The sequence below is a fragment of the Crocodylus siamensis genome, chromosome 2 (assembly GCF_052110815.1).
Source record: "Crocodylus siamensis isolate JL-2025a chromosome 2, ASM5211081v1, whole genome shotgun sequence".
NCBI classification, from domain to species: domain Eukaryota; kingdom Metazoa; phylum Chordata; order Crocodylia; family Crocodylidae; genus Crocodylus; species Crocodylus siamensis.
Window position 1 is genome coordinate 63,071,670 of NC_143396.1, and position 17,634 is coordinate 63,089,303.

General features: G+C 38.2%; 1 protein-coding gene across 11 annotated transcripts in view; it reads left to right on the top strand.

Annotated features, from left to right (window-relative positions):
* PCM1 (pericentriolar material 1) overlaps positions 1 to 17,634 on the top strand; it is a 73,922-nt gene that overhangs the window by 54,718 nt on the left and 1,570 nt on the right. For 9 of the 11 annotated variants that reach the window (XM_090036027.1, XM_090036030.1, XM_090036037.1 and 6 more), the window contains 9 exons: positions 1,932 to 2,066; positions 3,525 to 3,722; positions 5,325 to 5,384; positions 7,067 to 7,205; positions 9,080 to 9,231; positions 14,715 to 14,790; positions 16,041 to 16,297; positions 16,528 to 16,620; positions 16,725 to 16,848. In XM_090036027.1, the coding sequence (XP_089892153.1) occupies positions 1,932 to 2,066; positions 3,525 to 3,722; positions 5,325 to 5,384; positions 7,067 to 7,205; positions 9,080 to 9,231; positions 14,715 to 14,790; positions 16,041 to 16,297; positions 16,528 to 16,620; positions 16,725 to 16,848 (1,234 nt within the window). The remainder of the gene's footprint in view (positions 1 to 1,931; positions 2,067 to 3,524; positions 3,723 to 5,324; positions 5,385 to 7,066; positions 7,206 to 9,079; positions 9,232 to 14,714; positions 14,791 to 16,040; positions 16,298 to 16,527; positions 16,621 to 16,724; positions 16,849 to 17,634) is intronic. The other 2 variants (XM_090036031.1, XM_090036032.1) reach the window with 2 other exon arrangements.

A 17,634-nucleotide genomic window follows, 5' to 3' on the forward strand; every position in this document is an offset into this window, starting at 1 on the left:
AACAAAGATATAGCAGGCTTTCACATATTATGTCTGACTACATACTCACTTTTGAAAGTCTGATTTTTTTTTTTTATTTTTTTTTTGTACATGGCTGCCAAATTCTATGACCTAGAAGGCGGTCTGCACATTCTTTTGGCTTCCCTTTCATCATTTTGGTTGATGTATTTCTTTGGTGAGCTAATAACTTTAAATATATGCTTTATTTTCTTAAATGGAAAACATATGTAGAATTTATAAACCCCATAACAATGCTTGGAGACTTGCTTTGAATCCCTCTTGATCAGAGATGTGGGGTGGAAAATTTTCCAGTACTTTATTTTTCTGTGGGAAATTTTCCATTTCTAAAAATTAATTGTTTCATAAAAATCATTAGTAACAATTAATGGATGACAATACAATATTAGGCAAGCTTGGCAGTTTCAAAGTTGTAGTAAATGTTTTTCAGGTGATTATCCTGAGGAGGTGTGTGAGAGAGTACATACATGTTTTATTGATTTGTAAACAGGAGAGTAAATACACTTGCATAATAATCCAAACCAAAAATCAAGTTATGAATTCACCTAATTGGCTGTGCAGGTCAAATCAAAGCCAAAGCATGGCATATCATACACAGGTCTTTGGGTGTGCCAAAGTTAGTGTCTCAACAGTTTTCAGTGCCTTTGTTTGTTTTTTTCCTTAAATTTAAACAAACAATGTAAGGGAAGTACATGCTGTTGTGTATTGTCTTTACATTTTTACAAATATTTCAATAAAAATAATTTATTTCCACATAAAGCTTTGAGTTTGTTTGAGTATAACATTTAAATCACATTAAGTGTGCTGTATTTAATTTTTTTCTTAATCAAATTTCAGTTCAAATACTTGTGGCTATTGGGACATAAAATTAACATGGGGGTACTTTTTTAGTTGTGTCTACTAAATATAAGTCAAATAAACATGCTAAATTAGACATGGGGTGCAGCAGCGTGAAAAATGTACAGGTTTCCCTTGTTTTATGTGGGTTCTGTGTGTGAGAATTCACTCTTATGCAGTGACCTTATTTATACCAAAAATTCATTATATGCGAGGTAAATTCACTCTGATGTGATCAGTGTGGTGGAAATCCGCAGTCAGCTGCTTTGTACAGTGCATTGTGGGAGTGATGTATACCAAAATATAGTCTCCTGCGTGGGTCTGTGCTGCTTGCTCATCTGATGTGTTTCTGTAGTTGCCATCCCCACCAACTAAATATTCACTGCCACCCTGTGCTTGTGTGTACTGTCTGCTGTTGGTGAGGACCAAAATTGCCTTGAAAAAGTGGTAGAAATGGGTCTGGGCGTCAATACAGTTGAGGTCTTGGAATGTATTCCTATTTGTTACATTGTAAAGTGGGTTCCCTTGACACAAATTCAAGTTGTGCGCTGTTTTCCAGGAATGCATGTATAGCATAAAGCAAGGAAAACCTGCATGTGTTCTAGTCGTCTGACAAGAACTACAGTAGGCATACCCTGTGTATACTAGTGGCTTACTACTGTTCTTAAAAGCTGGGGCTTGAGAGGTATTCCTATAAATTTAAAAAGCCTGCAAATATTTAGATACCTCCTAAAAGTATTCCCCAGCCTATACTTTATTAACAATGATCACAGTCCCATAAGAATATTTAGATTTTTCTCAATCTTGAATGACGTAACTACTGGTGTATTGGGAATGTAGAAGGAAGCTGGATGGATATGCATCTAGTTAGTGCCATAGTCCCTTTTGTGGGGAGACTTAGTTATGACAAACTAATTTTTGGATGGATCATGTCAGTGGGGTACAACTTTAACTGTATTCCCAGACTGTTACAGCCCTGCAAAATTATCTTTGAATAGGAGGAGATTCAACTTATGGCATAGTCAACATTTTAAGTGGTGAAAGGCCAACTTCTCTTCTTTCTGATATTTGCTTAGGAACACATGGACGAAGTATGCTCATCTCAGCTATTGACATCAGTAAGACGTATGGTATTGACGCTTACGCAGCAAAATGATGAAAGCAAAGAATTTGTGAAATTCTTTCATAAGCAACTTGGTAGCATACTGCAGGTTAGTAATAGTCACAACAGGTTTTTTGATGATATTTTTATGTGGATAACTTAAACCATATGCACTATGTAAGGCCTGATTTTCAAGAGTGTTAAGTAACTTGCTTCAGCCCTAAATTTTTACTCCAATACACTTTGAGTGGCATGGATAGACATTTCCCCCTTCTTTGTGATTTTCATTAATGAAATATTACCTTGTTTCCTCATTTAAATATCACCTCTGCTCTTCCAGTCTCATCATTGGATTAGAATTTTATCTGGATGGCAGTTGTGTAAGTGTCTTTCAGATCCTAAATTACTAGTATCTTATGAGCCAACAACTACCAGCACAGTTGCTGCGATCTAGCCTTTTGGTAGTTAGTCCAAACTCAAGGATTTGATTATGTAAATTGGGCTATGTGTTATTACTGTCCAGAACTACAATGATTGTATTGTTGAAAACATTGAGATCTGCATCTGTAATGTTATGGCTTTTCCATAGTAGAATTTGTATCAAGCAAATAGGTTGGCACTGTCCTCTGTATGTGAATGAACATGCTTTTTTGCAGATGGTAAATGCATCACAGAATAGGAACAAACATTTGTATTAGAAATAATACAGCCCTGTGAAGAAATAAAGTCTTCTGAGATTATTTGTTTAAAGGATAAACAAATTCTCAGTGCTGCATTTCAGGAGGGATGTGGGCAACATGGAGAAGGTCGAAGGAGGGCCACTCGCATGATTAGGGGGCAGCAGGGCAGGCCCTACGAGGAGAAGCTACAGGACCTGAACTTGTTCAGCCTCCATAAGAGAAGGCTGAGGGGGGATCTAGTGGCCTGTTACAGACTAGTCAGAGGGGACCAGCAGGCACTGGGGGAGTCCCTGTTCCCCCGAGCACTACCAAGACTGACTAGAAATAATGGTCATAAGCTGGCAGAGGGTAGATTTAAGCTAGATATCAGGAGGCGCTACTTCATTGTCAGGGTGGCTAGGATCTGGAACCAACTTCCAAGTGAAGTGGTGCTGGCTCCTACCCTGGGGGTCTTTAAGAGGAGGCTAGATGAACACCTTGCTGGAGTCGTTTGACCCCGGTATTCTTTCCTGCCATGGCAGGGGGTTGGACTTGATGATCTGCTCAGGTCCCTTCCGACCCTACCAACTATGAAACTATGATAACCATGGTATTGCCTATGCTCTGTGGTTTTTTGTACTACACTAAAGTAAGAAGAGCAATATATATATACCATAAGCCATCAAATGGTCATGAGTTGAGTGCTGTCAAAGCTGTGACCAAGATAAGAGAATGCTATTGCAGTATGGTGAATTCTGCTTAAGCAGAATATGTCATAAATGGGATACCTGGACAAAATCTGTTTTAATTCTGTCTTTAGTGTGGAAATCCTTTGATCTTAAACATCAGGAAGATATAATAGCACTTGTTTAGTTTTCATTTTAGAAGAACTCTGTTGCTTTTGACAGGATTCCCTAGCAAAATTTGCTGGTAGAAAACTCAAAGATTGTGGAGAAGATCTGCTTGTGGAGATCTCAGAAGTTTTGTTTAACGAATTAGCCTTCTTTAAACTCATGCAAGACTTGGACAACAATAGTATTACTGTGAAACAAAGATGCAAAAGAAAAATAGAAGCAGCTGGAGCGATGCAGTCTTATGCTAAAGAGGTTTGTTGCTGCTTTTGTATTTTCTTAGGGCCTACTTTGTCTGACTTCAGCTAAAATATATTGTTTAATTCTAATCATTTTTAAAAAAAAAAAAGATTAATTCCAGAGAAGTGTTTTGTGTTTTTTTCTGAGACATTACTGCTACTTATGACATAACATTAGTAAGTAATGTTACCTAGCTTGTCAGCAGTTAAACATGTGGAACACTTCAGAGATGATTAATTATCTTGTTTCTTTTCCCTTATTTCTCTGTGAAGCAGAAGGCAGGACCCATCCTGTTAAGCCACATAAGTAGACTTTACTCAGGTGAATAGTTCTGTGGTAGTCATTAAACTACTTTACTGCTGAATAGTAAAAATTAACTGTCCATCTCTTACCTTTTCAGTACCAGTACCTCAGTGATGCTAAAGACCTGATAGAAAACTTAATTCTATTGACCCTGAGAAGTCAGAGAAGCCTAGCATTTTGTTTTGATGGGGTGCTGGAAATATGATTAACTTCTACAATTTGGAATTTTAAACAAAACTTATTAAAGAAAGTCCAATGTAATACAGGTTAGGTTGCTCAGATATAAATAAGGGTATCCTTGGCATCCTTGAAACCAGTAATGTATCTTAACAATTTTTATTTTCAGCTATGAAAGCTTTGGGGTATCAGGGTCATAAATTAAATGAATTGACATTATTAATTTAAGCTTATACAGCCTTAACACAAAAGATTAAGGACCTACTTTTGAAAGTGATACAAGATTACTGTGTAAATTTTTAAAATAGATTTAAAAGTAAGGCCCCTGGCACACATGAATATAATCGTGTGATTGGGATTTTATGCCCCATCTCAAAAATTGTGTATCCTGCCAAGTCGGACATTCATGGGATGACACGTGATTTTTGTGATGGGTCATAAAATTGTTCTGATTCTGACTGCATGACTACCAGGGTGTGTAGCTAAATTAGTGAGCTTCCCAACCTGAATTGTCCATGCTTTTTACAGAACTGTGGGGATCAGGCTGGAGACATGGGAAGATTGGAGGGACATTGGTTCCCTGTGGATTAGGCAAAAGGAGACTGTATCCAAAACCCCAGGGACTGTCTCCTGCCTGATCCCTGAGATCATACAGGGCTGCCCTGCGTTTGGAACAAATGCCACACATGCAAGTTATGGCACAATCCAACACTACCACAACAATATTCCATATTAAATGTGAACTCTCTCTGTGGCTGTTTTACCATTTTATTGTGCCATAAATTGGCTGCATGTGGCATGTTTAATTTTTTATCATATGATTTAACAAGATGATTATGCAATAAATATAACATCTGCAAGGGCCCCTCCTGGTAATTAATTTCCTAGTGTTCCACCTCTTGGATATTCAAAGCACTTGCTTAAGGGCATATGTTTTTCAAAAACTACTGCAAGTCTTGAAAATAGTTGCTTGAGCTGTTGCAGTTTTGAGATTGACTTTTAATGGTGGATGTGGAAGTTAGGAGGATTATAAATGATAACAAAAGCTTATTTTGTTTTGTCCAGTGTTTCAAAGCCATTTAGTTTATTTACATCTGTAATCAGTTTCAAAATTGAAAGTAATTGGTTTTCTTCTAGGTAAAGAGGGGTCTTGAAGTAGACGCTTGCTCATCTGTGGAAGATGTTGATGAAGACAAAGTATGTTACACATTTTAGAACTACCTTTATTCTTTTTAAAAGAAAACCTCAAAAGTCCTTTTTCACTCTCAACATATATTTACTAATAATGTGATCAAAAGTGATTGGTCATACAAATCTAGTATCTCTGAATAAATCTACTTAAATCTGATAAAACTATAGAAAGCAGGCATTCAGAATCTAATTTTTTGTTTAAAATAAGACCACAGTATCTTTTTTAGTCTCTGCAAAGTAATATTATCTATTACTCCATTTTAGAAAAAGACCATTTTATAAAGTATTGTATATAACCTCTCTTTTTTGGTAATTTCTAAATGCACAGTGCAGTGCAATGCATAAATATCTAAGTTCAGATATCAGAAGTAATATAGCCATATTAGTGCAGGGTCTTGCCTAGGCTAATGCACCCTTCTTCTCAGTAGGGCTAAGTAGCTGGGATGGAGCATTACATTAACAAATTTATATTGCTGCTTGCACCCAAGTTTAATTTGGGTATGTCACTATGGTATTGTATTATCTACCTTTCAGTAAGCAGGCAAAATCCAGACCATATGCTTATTATGTTCCTCAGATGAGAGGTACACAACTGTTCAGAGAATGTTTTCCCAAAGGCTGTTCTGTATATCGAGGCTTCACATTCTTCTCATGGAGAACAGCAGATTTTGCCTCACCTTTACTATAGAGGACTTGCATGCTTACCAGTGGTTCTTGCATTGAATCCTGGGGATCAGATGGGGGGGACCATTGGGCCAGTGCAGGTGTCTTCCGTGGAGCTACGTCCAACAGCATCAAAGCCTTGCTCTTGAGAAATCAAATCCAGTGGACAGGCCGCTGCATCTAATTCCCAAGAACTACCTCCCTCAGATTCTTTTTTCCCAGCTCTCCATTGGCTAATGCTCAAAGGGCGGCCAAAGGAAGTGGTACAAAGACATGTTCAAGGTTGTCCTCAGGCACAGAGGCATTGACACCAGTGGCTGGGAGAAGCAAGCTGGTCCACCAAGGTGCATGCCGCTTTGAAGCCGAATGACTTGTTACTGAGGTGGAATGGCAGTGGGAGAAGACTACCCACCTGGGGCTGTGAATCCCACTCCACCATGCAACATCATGCCCCCGTTGCTGAAGAATGTGTGCATCCAAAATCGGGCTCCTTAGTCCCCTAAGGACCCATCAAGCCTGATGAACATCATCCTTGACTTCCAGAGACCACTGACGACGACAACTATAGGGGACTAGTTTTGTAGTACTGCTGGAGTGGCCCTCTGTTGCTGGTTGGCTCGCCTCCCAAGAATAAAGATCCACAAAGACAGTTCTCGGAAGAGGATGGAAACAATGATTTATCCTTTCAGAGTGCTGCTTTAAAAAAAAACTGAATTGGAGACTTGACACCAGAATAATCTGTGGATTATTGGAACTAATAGAAAAGGAAAGAGCTATGGCTCTTTTTTATAATCTTTAAAACGTTTGGATGATTGAAAAGATGTTCCAGTGGATTCTGTTTCTCCTTATGGTTCTTAGTTTGCAGCGCTTAGCACATATTCAGGGGGTTCTGCTGCAGCAGGGCACTTAATTTATTACTGATGAGTTGGGTGTTTGGGGGGGGTGTTAATTGTCAAAACGATGTCCTTGTCTGGAATAAGACAGACATTAAATTAAATAGAACACTATTTTTTGCTTATGGCTAGGACAAGGATGAGAGTGAAACAGTCAAGCAGGTGAAAGAGTCAGAAATATATAATGGTAGTGAAGTTCCTCAGAGTATGAAATCTGATGCCTCTGACCAGGAGGAAGATGAAGAAAGTGAAGGTTGCCCAGTATCAATAAGTAAGTGATTTTTTTTGGTGTTGATTTTTGCAGTATTGACTTCACACTACTAAGCTTCCTACATAACATTTAAATGATATTTGTTTCTTGTGAGCTACAGTTGTATAAGATACATGGGTCTTATCGCTCAAGTCTAATAGTCCATCTTTTGCATAGTACCATGTTTTCTAGTATGTGTCCAGTGTAGTTTTAAACAATGCAAACAAAATCACTTCTACTTAAAATTGTTCCAGTAACTTAAAACAGTAGTCTATACAAGATCTGATCCAGGGTTCATCTAGTTGGTATTCTTTGTCTAAAAAGGTAAGATTTAGAGGAGGAAGCATCACAATAAGCTGAATGTAATGAGTTCCATTTCCCAGCCCCCTGTTAAAGTTTTTATCCTGACTTTTGTACTTAGATGGTCTTAAACCAGTGGTTCTCAACCTGTTTAGCCTCAAGGCATCCCTCGATAACTTATGTGAACTGAACAGCAACCTGGCTCCAAAAACTAATTAATTTATTACATTGCTTACCCCCTTGCTTGAGGGGCTGGCAATGGGGACCAGGCAGGGGAGGAAACCTGAGCCTGCATTTACCCTCTCACACCTGCTTATCTTCTCACACCTTATGGTGCCTGTCAAAAGATCTTGCGGCACCCCTAATTGAGAATCAGTCTTAAACCCTTAAGCATGTGGTTTTATATCATTTGGTATTTCCTTACCATTTATAATGGCAACTTTTCCTGTTGGACATTTTATGGGTAATTTTTTTTGTACCTTGCCAAGTTCTTGGTCTCAGCAACATCTTCTAGGTATGAATGCCACACTTTTAATTGTGCATTGTTTAGAAAAGTATTTCCTTTTAATTTAAAGGACTGTCTTCATGTTGGGCCTTCTCTAACATTTCATAACTTTATGAACTTTGCCCCTTTCTTCATTTCCTTACTGTAGTTATTCTGTTCCCTTATAGGTTTTTCCATAGCTCTAATAATTTACACTGTCCTTCTCCAATACTGGTTCTGCAGTAAAGCTTTAATCACTCAGCTGATGCTTTTTCCTGATATTCAGTCTAAGCAATCTGTCCTTTCCTTCTGTTGTTTATCCATCCTAAAAATCTCTGCTTCTCTGCTGTTAGTACTTGGCATTTGGACTTATGGTGCAGGTGCATGACAATTACTACAGAATAATTTATCCGTAGTAATTTACTTATTTTATTTTGTAGCACACATATAACCAATTCTCCCAACCTTACTTGTTCCAATAGGCACAAATATAGTTCCTTGCCCTACCAGAGGATGAGGGAACAAATTAGCATTGAGCAAATTCTACCCCAGGATAAAATTGACTGGGGAGCAGACACAAAACCAGGAGATCATTTTAACTTAGAATTGGTGTTTAGTTACTCCTCAATTGAACAGGTAGTTTTGTCCTGGAGTTGAGTAACTAGCAGCCATGTAACACTGAATGGTATGTCCACTCCACTTATACTACAAAGTAAAGTCAGTTTACCATATAGTACATGTCATGTGTCTTCAGCCTTAAACATAGACTGTTATACATGCCCTGAGGTGAAAACTTAATAGGTCTTTCTGTAAATCCATAAATCTCTGAAAGCTAATGTTTCCACTGTATTTTCTTTCCAGGAGAATATATGACATAAGTGCATGTTGTTATGCATATATTATTGCTCTATAATTTTTCATGTTAGACTGAGCCTCTAGATATTTTATGTTGTCTTGCAGTTATTTTCTATACCAGAATGGAAGGAAAATTTTCTTGCAACTAAGAGCCATTTTTTTAAAAAAATGCTGTGAAGTGGTTTTTAAAGAAAATCCAGTAATTTTACATTAGGGACTAAAACTGGTCTAAAATGACTACATTGATTTACTTTAGGCTTGTCTAAAGCAGAAACCCAAGCTCTAACTAATTATGGAAGTGGGGAAGATGAGAATGAAGATGAAGAAATAGAAGAATTTGAAGAGGGACCTGTGGATGTCCAGACTTCACTACAGGCCAGCAGTGAAACTATGACTGAAAACAAACAGGTATTATCAGAATTCTCTAAGCCAGGCAACTGTTGCTCATCAGGTGTTTGCATGAAAATAACTTACATGTTTTATCCTTCCTTCTGCTACATTTCTTATTTTGGTTGTTTTAAGGAAATGGTCTACATGGATATCACTTTTCAGTCTTCCTTTTGTTCTTGTTTAATTTTGCTTTTATATAAGCAATGTCTCTTATCTCTTAAGATCTGGGTTATTCCTCCTGAGATCCTGTAATAATACAGCATATTCTGACAGTTACTTAAACAGGAGTTAAATTTTATTTTTAAAAAATACAGTTTGGCACTAGACATAACTTCTGACTACACAGCTGTTACTCTGCTGACACTCTGTTTTGAAAGAGAAGCAGAAAACTTGGGATAAGGCAACTGGATTAAAAGTGGAATATTTTCATAGAAGTCTGCATACCTCTTAACTTTTAAATTTCAGTTTATTCTACTGTTCATCATGTAAGCCAATGCTGTCCAATCTCTTCCTTCTCCACAAGCCAAAGTAGCATGGGGTGGGTCTGTGGGTACAATCCAGCATGTGCTGAAATGGGTGCTGGTACTGTGCACGTGGTTGTCAGGGCTGCAGCCCTATTCAGGAGTGGACCTGCCACCCCATCACCAGTCCCATACTCTTTGGGTTCAGGCCATTCTGCCTACCCCAAGCTCCACACACTCGGGATTGGGCCTGTCACCCCAGCTGTCTGCGCTCTGGATTGGACCAAGCCACCCTGGATGTTCCAGGTCATGCCTCACAGCTTGTCCCCACCTGTGTGCACTGTGCACACTGTATCTGGCCCTTCCACCCCAGCTCTGTGTTTGCCCTGTGTATGCCTTATGCAGCCCTGTCATCCATCTCTGTGTGTGCCTGCAGGATCTCACACACTGGGCTGTCATCTGGTCCAGGGGGCTTTGAAATTCGGCAGCAGACTGGTGGCAGTGTTAATTGCCACTTGTCCACTTCACCAAATTCTGGACCTTTGAGGAAGCGCACTGGCTAGATTGCATGACTCCAGTCTTGACCTTCAGTCTATGGACTGAGCACCCATGTTACAGGATTTTAAGACTAGAAGTGACCCTTATAATAACGTAATCTGGCTGCCTGTGTAATACAAATATATGAATTTTGGGCATTGGTTGCTGTACTTAGCATTCAATTCTATGAATGAACTAAAACCAAGCCACATCTTTTAGAAACATCCAATCTTGAGTTAGATGTCAAGTGAATAGACCATTTTCTCTTGGTAATATTTCAATAGTTAATTGCCCCTTCTTAAAATCTGGTTGTCAGTTTAAACTTTAATTGGTTTAACGTGCATTTTCCATATCAGATGCTTAGTAGGGGTGTCTCTTTACAAGTCTTTTCTTGTACAACTGTTTTAAAATGAGTGGGAGACAGTAGTTAAGTGTTATTGCATGACTTAACATCAATCTTTTTGCTTAGAATCTCCAACCATAAAACAGACACTACTTCATAGGGTTGTTTTTTTTTTCTTAAGTGAAGCGTTGCATTCATCTGGCCTGACCTTAGTAGCACAGGGCCCAAACATATACATGTTTTTAGATGACCTTGAGGATGTCTTTTAGAAAGGCATGAAAACTAGAAACTCTATTTTGTCAAAGGCAGTAGTAGAGCAGAATTTAGAAAACAGGTTCATAAAGTCTTCCTTTGATAAGTGACATGCCACTAGCCAATGGTTGTGTGATGTTATCTGAATCCTAATTTTTTTCTTCAAGTTCCAAAATCATTCATACTCAGTTTTTGTAAAGAGATACTTCTTCACTTCCTCTTATTAATTCCTTCCTTTGAGTCCTCCCCAAAAGATTAGGGACAGTTTCTCTATGAGTCAGCACAAGATGCTTTGACCCAACCATTGACAGATTCAAAAGCCAAAGGGCTTAAACCTCATCTCACATGGCTTTTGTCATAGCAGATGCCTTGTTCAGCACAGGCAGTGTGCACATACATGTCCAACAGTGCTCAAGCTCCAGTTCCTTCTCATACTGCAGCTTAAAATAAGATATGAAGTGTAGTTTACATCTGCTTGAATTATCTGGAAGTCATATCTGACCTGGAGGGAGAGAATCCATCAAGTATGAGTCAAGGAAGCCACTTGTTTTTTATCTCTGACATATTTGAGTATCTCTATTTTATTGCTAGTGAAAATATGCCTTGTTTGTGCATTTTTACTATTTTTCTATCTGGACTGTAGTGAGGTTCTTTCATCCTCATGAACTATTAAGAATCTAAAATGCACTGGAAGTGTTACCTCGTGTGATTCCTTCAAAAAGAGTTCTTTAACTTCGTGAAACCAAACGTGGCTCCAGTTGCATCTTTTTTTTCTTTCTTGGACTTCAGTTGCGTATAGAAAATTTTATGATCAGTGCTGTACTTGATACTTCTATAGATTCTGACATTCAGTAGTGATACTTTTATTATTAAATTGATTAGCCAGTTATTTGATGCGACTGGTGAAATTCTTGTAACCTTTTGTGCTCGTCTTTGTGAGCAAATGGTTCTGTTGGTTATCAGATTGCATACATCATGGTACAGGTCTTAACCTTTCCTCACTTTTTTGTCCTACCATGTGATCCAGTATATCTGCAATTAAACTTTCATTATCAGACTGAATTCTTATTCATATGACCCAGTCAGAACTCTGCTTGCAGTACTGTTCAGCTATTTAATAAAATCTGTCCTTCTCCATTTTCTGCTGCTTCTCATGGTTTGTAACAGCAGACTGGAGTTGACTTGTTGAAAGTTAAGGAAAAAAAATATGTAAAATGGTAAGAAGCATCAGATACAGAATGCAATATATGATGACTGGTGAAAGACAGTAGTTGTGCTAGTCATGAAAAAGGGAGATATTGGCTGATAAATAAACTTACTGTCAGACCAGGAAAAATCCCAATGAAAATAATTGTCAGCAGTTTAAGACAAGTCCTAGAAGTAGTAGTTAGTAGGGGTGTGCGAAGTGGGCAGTGTCTGATTCTGATTTGGCCTGATTTGGGGGACAGTAATTGCTGTCCTGATTCAATTCAGCCAAATGGGAATCTGAAGATTCGATTTGATTCAGAGAATCAGGAATTCGGCCATAGATACAGCTTTATATGGGTTTTTCTTGTTTTTTTATATGTACCTCGAGGTACCAGGTGCGGCTCGTGAACGCTGAGGTGGTGGGACTAGATGGAGCATCCCATGGGAGCTCAGGGGAATCCCCTGCACGCTTAGCAGTAAACCCAGAAGTGGACCAACAGTACTTCAGGTCCACCAGGAAGTGTGTGGGGAACCCCCCATATCCCACCAGCTCAGTGATCGGCCATGGGGGGGGGAACCTCAGGTGCCCCCGCAGACTGAGGAGGCACCAGCTGCTGAACTGGGGGGGGTGGAGGGGTCCCCCATGCACTCTGCGATGGACCCAGAAGTGGACCAGAACTACTTCTGGCCCACTTCTGGGTCTGCTGCTGAGCACACAGGGGGCTCCTCCCACCCCCCCCAAGCTCCTGTGGGACGCTCCATTTGCCCCACTATCTTGGCATTCACAAGCCATGCCTGGTACCTCAAGGTACGTAAAAAAAACAAACAACATAAAGCTGTGTCTATGGCCGAATTGTTGAATCTCTCCAAATTGAATTAGAGGCTTCTGATTTCATGTGGAGAGAGTAATGGGTCTCCTGATTGAGTTCGAAGATTCGGCTGCCGAATCTCCTCCAAATCAAATCAGTGACCAAAGCTTTGCACAGCCCAAGTAGTTATCAAGGAACCGTGTTTCAGACTAGTAATGTAGAGTTATACTCATCAGGTATTCATGCTGTGACTGGGTGTATATGGAGATTCAGAAGAGTAAGAATAGGGATTAAAGGAGTTTATCATAGTGTTTGAAGTGGACATGATAACTGAGGTGGTGAGTTAGTTTGAGGTGCAATTTTCAAGCTGACATGCATTTGAATTAACAGTGCATTTACTACTGACTACTCAAACTGCAGTAGTCAGCTTGGATTTATAGCCCCATCTGTCTCAGCACTTCATTATATTTAGGAAAATGGAGCTTTTAGCAAGGACAGTTTTAGAACAAATAGTTTGATTAGTGCTGATAATTCTAGTGAGAGTGAGGTTTAAAGAGCTGTAATATTCAGCATGTGTGGCTGAATTATAACTGGCAAAAATATGGATTGATGAACATTATGCTTGATTTGAGAAATTTTGCACTAATGGTATTACTCTATGGAATGGAAGCATCTGTGTTAAGCGAAAGAGACACAGTGAGCTGGTAGACACCTTTGAAAGATGGCAAGTATAAAGTGTCATGATTTTAAGACAAATGAATTTGTAGTAGTATCAGTGTGTAAAATCAAGGTACAGGACTGGATACAATTTTAAAAAGTAACAATAGTGCAGAAGGCAAACGGAAAGCCAAAGAAAATTAAGCAAACAAAACAAAGGTCAGTCTCGTCTAGAATCTGGATATTGTTCACAAAGGCAAACTAGGTTTGGCTTAATGGAGGGACGAGTGATATACTGAAATGAATGGCAATATTGTAATAGTCCCCATTTTTGGAAAGCTAATAAAAGAAGAGAAATGAGTGACCTGCAATAAAAACTTTTGTTACTTTCAGAAAATTCATTTTTCCTCAGTTGCCAGAAAAAGGTGTAAGGCTATATGCGTGGCCTCCCTCCCCCCTGTAAATACAGATAATTCTTCAACTTCTGCAAATCCTGTAAGACAAACTGAGAAGTCTACACTGACGTTGGACTCATTGACACTATTGTTTAGCAGAAGAGCTTTGTTGAAATCCGTACTCTACTCCCTTTTCTAAAGCAACAACTACTACTCTGTGATAGTGTATTGATAGTATGATGTGATGGACAGGAATATTGAGACTATTATCAAAGCCTTTTGCAAGTACAGCCAACACATTAACTGGTTCTTTCTTTGTTCTTATTTGTGCCATAAATGTACTAATGTAAATTTTAGACTTCTTCAGCAGAGGTAGATTGGTATATATTCTCAGGTTCCAGAATATGCCTCATTCTAAGCCAATCCAAGTATACTGTAAAATTGTGGAATTCCTCCAGAATTATAGCTGATTTTCATATGATTTGAAATGTTTATTAGCTGTTGAGTGATTATGTTGAGTTTGCTAAAATGCCTGAGAACAGCAAAAATCCAAGATGACAAAATGTACTGAATGCTATAAACCTTAACAGCTTTTCAATGTAATCTAAAGGCTCATAAAAACTAGCAGGAAAGGTTTTTGGAAACTTCTTAACAGTGAGCTCTTTAATATTCTGGAAGAGAGGCTAATGAGTAGACACTGGAACTTACTGGCTAAATTGTGTAGTAGTACAGACAAAGAATTACTGACCATGCTGTGGGGGGAACAGGGAAGCTTGGCTGTTTGAACAGAAAACTAAATAAGCTGTTTTTAAACTCTGATTTAATAGAATGTTAACTTTTTTCCCCCTACCCGCTATAGATTCCTAAATGTGAATCTGATGAGACTCAGGACCATGAAATGTTGTCATCCGAGCAGGAATCTGTTAGTGCTAAAGGTAAGACCTGAGTAGAGGGAAATGTAGATTTGCATAGAAAATCTTAGGTTATAAAAGGCTTAATATCAAACCAAGAGATCGACTGGAGAAGCAATGGGAAAACATAGGAGCTTTCCACTAAGCTTAGTTCTCTTGTAATTGCTTTAAAAATAAATGGTCCTTTAGTCTCTGATCACGTATTGCCAGCGAGGCAATTCTAGAAGGTGCCATAGCTCTTTCATCTTAAAGAAGTGATTCTCAGTGTTTTTGCACATATAACCCCATTTCTGGTTCAAGTGGAGTACTATACTTGAATTTCTGTCATTATGTGCTGCAGTTCCTTGTATGAGAACCACTTCTAGTCATCTCCTGCATTTAGACTCTCCTTTGCATTACAGATGCAGTATTTTATGTTTAGTTTTCACATCTACTTTTCCCATAGATTGACTGTGTTTATGTGGGAAACTGTGTTTCAGCAGCCAATTAAAATATTAATCAAATGTATGTTGTATTATTTTGATATGAAAAGCAAAAATTCAACAAACTATAAAAGTCACAGGCTCTCACTATGAATCAGTGACAAATTGAACACACAACAAACAGCCTTAAATGAAAAGGTTGGGGTCTAATTCAACAATTTATGACTGTTTTTGGGTTTTTTTAAATAGCACTAAATTTGTTTGATACTGCACAATTAAATTTGTAATTTTGTATTTGCATAGCTTATAAGGTAGTAATTTCTCACTAAAAGTTGTGAAATTAAGCTTCTAGAGTATGCCCAGGGAAAAAAACCTAAAATTTTGGGTAAGACTTCTGTCTTTATAGGATCCTTCTTATGTACTTTGAAATAAATAGTATTTTAGGCCCTTCTAAAACATTCTGATCTGTAAACGACATTGGCAAAAAAATCCAAAATATTGCCTAGCTCACTTCTGCTGTTGAAGAAATTTAACTTTACAAAATCGCTGTAAACTTCAGAAAGATTATGAATGGTTCATCTTTGTACCTTCGTGTATTGGCTTTATTAACAATGTTTATATTACCTTGCAAAAGCTGCTGGAACGTCAAAAGTAAACTACAAAATGGTTGCACACTCAAACTTATACCAGTTGAAATGCTGTTGCTGTTCTTGCTCCAGTTCTGTTGGATAAGATGGGTAATCTCTCCTGCTAATTTGTTTATTTGGCATTTCATTCTTTCAACTGCATTAGATTTTCAAAACCTGTTTTGTGTTTCTGTCACTATCTATTTTGGATTTCTTTTTATTTTAGATGAACAAGATGTGTCTGCTGTTTTGCCTCACTCCCTCAATACCTTGGAGAATAAACAACAGTTAACAACAGTCAGTGCTTCAGAAACCCTTACTACTACAAATAGGGCAACAGAGGAGCCAACCCCTTCGTTACCAGTAAATGAAATTCAGACATCAGAAATAGTGTGTATAGAAGCCAAATCCTCTACAGGGAGTCCTGGAAGTTCCATGGCTGGCAGCCCTGATACAGAGTCTCCTGTGTTAGTGAATGAATATGTATGTATAACTTTAGTTAATGTATTGTTTGTTTTGAATATCACTCTTTTCAGTTTAAGATTTGGCTTCTTTTCCTGACTTAATTTTTTGAGTAAATTGCACGCTCAAACACTGCCCCTTTCTACTTATATTTTATTTGTAAGCAGAAAGTATATTTCTATATCTGTTCTTGGAATGAGAAAAAGTGATCCTCCGTGTGTTGTTTGTAATTGTCATAATTCTGTCAACAGGAAGGTGGTTCTGGAAATGTAAGTCAAAAGTCTGATGAGGATGATTTTGTGAAGGTGGAAGACTTGCCTCTTAAACTTACAATGTATTCAGAGGTATTTTGCTTGCATTTCATGCAGTTACAATTGATCATCAAAACAACTTTTTTATAAAAGGAGGGAAATACCTAAGAGACTGAATTATTTTTATCCTTTCCAAGGCAGATCTAATGAAGAAAATGGCAGCAGAGGCCCAGACAAATAATTTGTCTGATGAAATACTGAGTGGTGATGGAGCTCAAGGAGAAGAGTTAGTAGGAGATTCTGAAATCCTAAAAGAACCTGGTAAGAAAGTAAACTCCATTTACTAAGTTATGATATCTTACTGGGAAAGTTAAACTTAAGCATTTCAGGATTTATTACTGAGTAAAGCAAGAAATCAGTCTTCTAAGCCCCACTGTGTCACTGTTCATTACCAAAACTAAACAGTTCTTTGATGTGAAGAGTTTGTGTTTTTTGCTGTTCTAATTTTATTTTTGCAGGATGGGTGCCTATATATGTGAATTGAGGCTGCTGTGATGTGCTGGAATTACAGCAGGCTCTGTGTCATGTACATCAGTGTGTCTGTGCTGAAAAATGGTGGTGGGGGCATTTTTTAACTAAAGCTCATTTAATGAACTTTATTTAAAGCCCCCCACTGCCATTTTTCAGCACAGGGATGCTGATGCATGTGATTCTCCAGGCACTTTAATTAGAGCAGTTCCAAGAGCTGCTTTAATTGATGCACTTCCTCCACACCTCCCAGAGCACATGTATAAACACCCCATGTTTCCACTGTGACTAAGGGAATAATCCTTTTCTTGTTGAAATTGAGGTCTGAGCTTTTGTAATCTGTAGGTAATTTGAAAATATTAAAGTGACTGTAAGCTGAATTCATAGGTACCAAATCAGATCTATGAAGTAAGGCTCACTCTGAATGGACTGTGATAGTATGGATCTTAGAGATGAAGTAGTCAGTATTTCACAGTGTTTTACATAGGAGAAAAGAGGTAAGGGTACAGAACAGGTGAAAGAAAAGAGATGCCCATGTGTAGCAGCTTTGATTTAAAAAAGAAAAATTCTGTTGTCTTA